General features: G+C 40.9%; 1 protein-coding gene across 1 annotated transcript; it reads right to left on the bottom strand.

Moving 5' to 3' along the window:
• Nucleotides 1-2,502, bottom strand: LOC140309010 (uncharacterized). Its single transcript, XM_072386850.1, has 5 exons — nt 2,483-2,502; nt 2,241-2,395; nt 1,667-1,730; nt 1,376-1,577; nt 1-817 (listed from the first exon to the last, which is right to left on the bottom strand). The coding sequence occupies exons 1-5, from the start codon at nt 2,500-2,502 to the stop codon at nt 323-325; spliced, it is 936 nt and encodes a 311-aa protein (XP_072242951.1). The 3' UTR covers nt 1-322.
• Nucleotides 2,503-2,870: the final 368 nt, after the last annotated feature.

The raw sequence follows: 2,870 nt of genomic DNA, 5'->3' as shown, positions 1-2,870 counted from the left end.
AACATAAATTTAGAGACAAGTCAAACTTGTTTTCATGAGTCATATGTAGGTCTACTCTAGTACAAATGTTGTACCTGGTTCAAAATGTTCAAAAGTCAGTGGGCTAAATCCATTTAACATTGGGAATAAATGTCATGTAACTCAGCAATATACATATCAATCTCTCAGAAAGAAATGGAAGGAATCCATCCAAATAAAACATTTAAATTAACTAAAAATAATTCTGAAAATAATTTGAGAAATTTGCTAACATTACACTCGTTCATGATGCACATGCTCCACAACTGGAGATTGTTGGTCATATGTCCTTGTCCACCTGTCGCTACTTACTGTGATGAAACCTGGCAGTTGATCGGTCATCATTCTCCTGGCTGTTGACGAACGGGGGACTAAACAGAGGCGCAGTCACTGATGTTGAATTAGAGACTGAATTGATGTGAGTGCTGGTGCCTACTGCCATCGAAGCTGTGGCTGCTGGGTAGAACTGGACATCAACAGCAACTGTTGTGAGGCCCAAAGAGAGGTGGTGAGTGAGCAGCAGGGGAGGGTTGCCATGTGAGATGTTGAGGCTGTGGTGGATGGGTGCAACTAATGGCTCAGCACTTTGTAATGTTACAGAGGAATGGAGAGTCTCCTCACGTCTGGATGGTGGGGTTGGGGAAGGAGAAGGGGAGGGTAAAGATGACGGAGGAGGCAAAGTGTCCAGGCATGGGCTATGGTTGTCTCCTCTGTTACTGGTCCAGTCCTCTGTGCATTGCAGCTGAACGCTGGGTTGAGACAAACTGCAGCCCTTCTCTTCCTCAAAGGCTGGGTCAATCTGAAATTAGAGCATACCTCTTGGTAGTAAGAATCATTACCTAACCAAAGCATAGGATAAATATATAAAATACTGATGATACCATGAGGCTGTGATATTTCATACCCAGCAACCTATTGGTAAAGAGAAAAATTATAGGATAACTGATATTACTACTATTTCATGAAAATCCCTTTAAACATGTAGGAACCTGGATTTGGGCCCCCGAAAACCTGCTGGACCACCACGAGTTTAGTGGGCTGCCACTTTCTGGACCCAAAACAAATATTTTGTCTCAAAAATCTTTAAACAAGGGCTGTTACAATAGGAAATAATTCCAAATAATGGTATTCCTGAAGCTAATTTGAAAAAAAGAAAAAGTAATTATAAATTTAGGAGATACATCTTCTATGTCTTTTTGTTTATTATATTTTTTATTTAGATACATATGATGTCAATATGATGTCAGTGTGCATGTAAGTCATTGAGACATTATTAAAATGACAAAGTTTAATTGGTAATTATCAAAATCCCCTTCAAATTAAATATTATGTTCATATGTTTTGGAACTTTTAAGACCTTTGTGTCAGCGATGGGCTCAGGGTAAGTTTCCACAGTGACTGAGCGGTTGTCCAGAGTGGGTTGTGTGAGCTGTCGAAGCTCCTCAAACGTGGGCTCCAGCTGCACCGTGACCAAGCTGGGTCCTGGAGGTCTGGCTCGGGTGTCTGATGTGTTTGGGCTTTGCTCAATCACTGAAACACAGTCATCGTCCTCAAAAGCTCTGTGTAAGACACACAGTAATCTTGTTTTTAATGGGGAAAAAAAGCGTCATATATTCTTTTTTTTTGTAGTGTGTGGCGTTGTATTCACCTGTTTGTGCGTCCTGCAGATTGACGTTCAGCACTTCGTACAGGGACACCTAGATTCCTCTGAGCTGTCAAGGACATCTGATTTAGCTTTAGGAAACAGGTTTTAAGGCTGAATACACTCTTTTTGTATGGAAGAGTTGCATGAGGACATTAATGATATAGTTGATATAAAGTTAGCTTGGCAAAATGATGCTAGTTTAGCCAAATTGGTTCGGCTTGACTAAATTATCTTCATATCTATTATGAAGCTAGTTTAGCCCGGTAAGTTTAGCTTGGCTAAATTAGCTTCATATTCAAAATGAAGCTAACTTAGCTTAGCTTGACACAATTAAGCCATATTAGCCAAGCTGGTCTAGTTTTGCTGAATAAGCTTTAATTAACTACATTATCAATATGAAGCTAGTTTAGCTTAACATGGCAAAAAGAAACAGGGGGAATCAGGTGAGCAGATTTTAACATATCAGAAAAACATTACATTTAAACCTCATTAATTATCATGTGACGCCTTATTTTTTTGAACCATGCAAATTGTCTTCAGATTTTCAGTTTGTTAGTGTGCTCAGAACGTCCCTGACCTGCTCGGCTTGTTGGTGCAGGTTCATTCTTCTGGAACACTGAATAGAAGGTAACAGTGATGAAGATGAAGGCCAAAGATGCACCCACTCCCACCACAATGGGAATGTCATGCTTCTCCAGCGAAGGCAACCATGACGGCGACTGCTGTGTCAGTCTGGAGCACACAAGACAAACAAATGTGGCACACACTGTACAAACTCTTTATAGTTATACATATTACCATCTTTTGTATTTGACCTACTTGGGATCATTGCTTGTCATAGGCGACTGGGAGGTGTTCCTCTTTAGCCAGTCTGTCAGTTTTGTGTTGTTGAGTGGTTTCTCTGTCTGTGTAGCATTTAGCTGATCGGACCTGTTGACTGGACGGATGACCTCACTGTCCAACACTGAGGAACCAGAATCTTGAAGACTAACAATTGTTGATGAAAGCTGTGGATATTGCAGTGATCCAGGTTTTGAAGGTTGACCATGAAATGGGGATGGCTGAGGCTTAGTGATTGAAGAAGGAGGTAGCAAGGACGGACGTAACGTTGAAAGCTCAAGTCGAAACTTTGGTAAAAAGTTTAAGGTGAAGGATTGGTCAGGAGGAGTCTGAGATGCTTGATGGAGAGTTGATGAGGGTTGCAAAT

Source organism: Leuresthes tenuis, unplaced genomic scaffold (genome assembly GCF_036924035.1).
Source record: "Leuresthes tenuis unplaced genomic scaffold, fLeuTen1.0.hap1 SCAF_6, whole genome shotgun sequence".
In the NCBI taxonomy this organism is placed as follows: domain Eukaryota; kingdom Metazoa; phylum Chordata; class Actinopteri; order Atheriniformes; family Atherinopsidae; genus Leuresthes; species Leuresthes tenuis.
Note: the sequence above shows the minus strand (reverse complement) of the source record. Positions and strands in the feature narration are given on the sequence as shown.

Bases quoted from the DNA above. Each gene is read 5' to 3' on its own strand.
- LOC140309010 (XM_072386850.1), bottom strand. From the start codon at position 2,502: ATGACAAGCAATGATCCCAA. The intron at 2,396-2,482 runs GTAGGTCAAATA...TGTGTGCTCCAG, and splicing joins ATGACAAGCAATGATCCCAA to ACTGACACAGCAGTCGCCGT. The intron at 1,578-1,666 runs GTGAATACAACG...TGTCTTACACAG, and splicing joins TCTGCAGGACGCACAAACAG to AGCTTTTGAGGACGATGACT.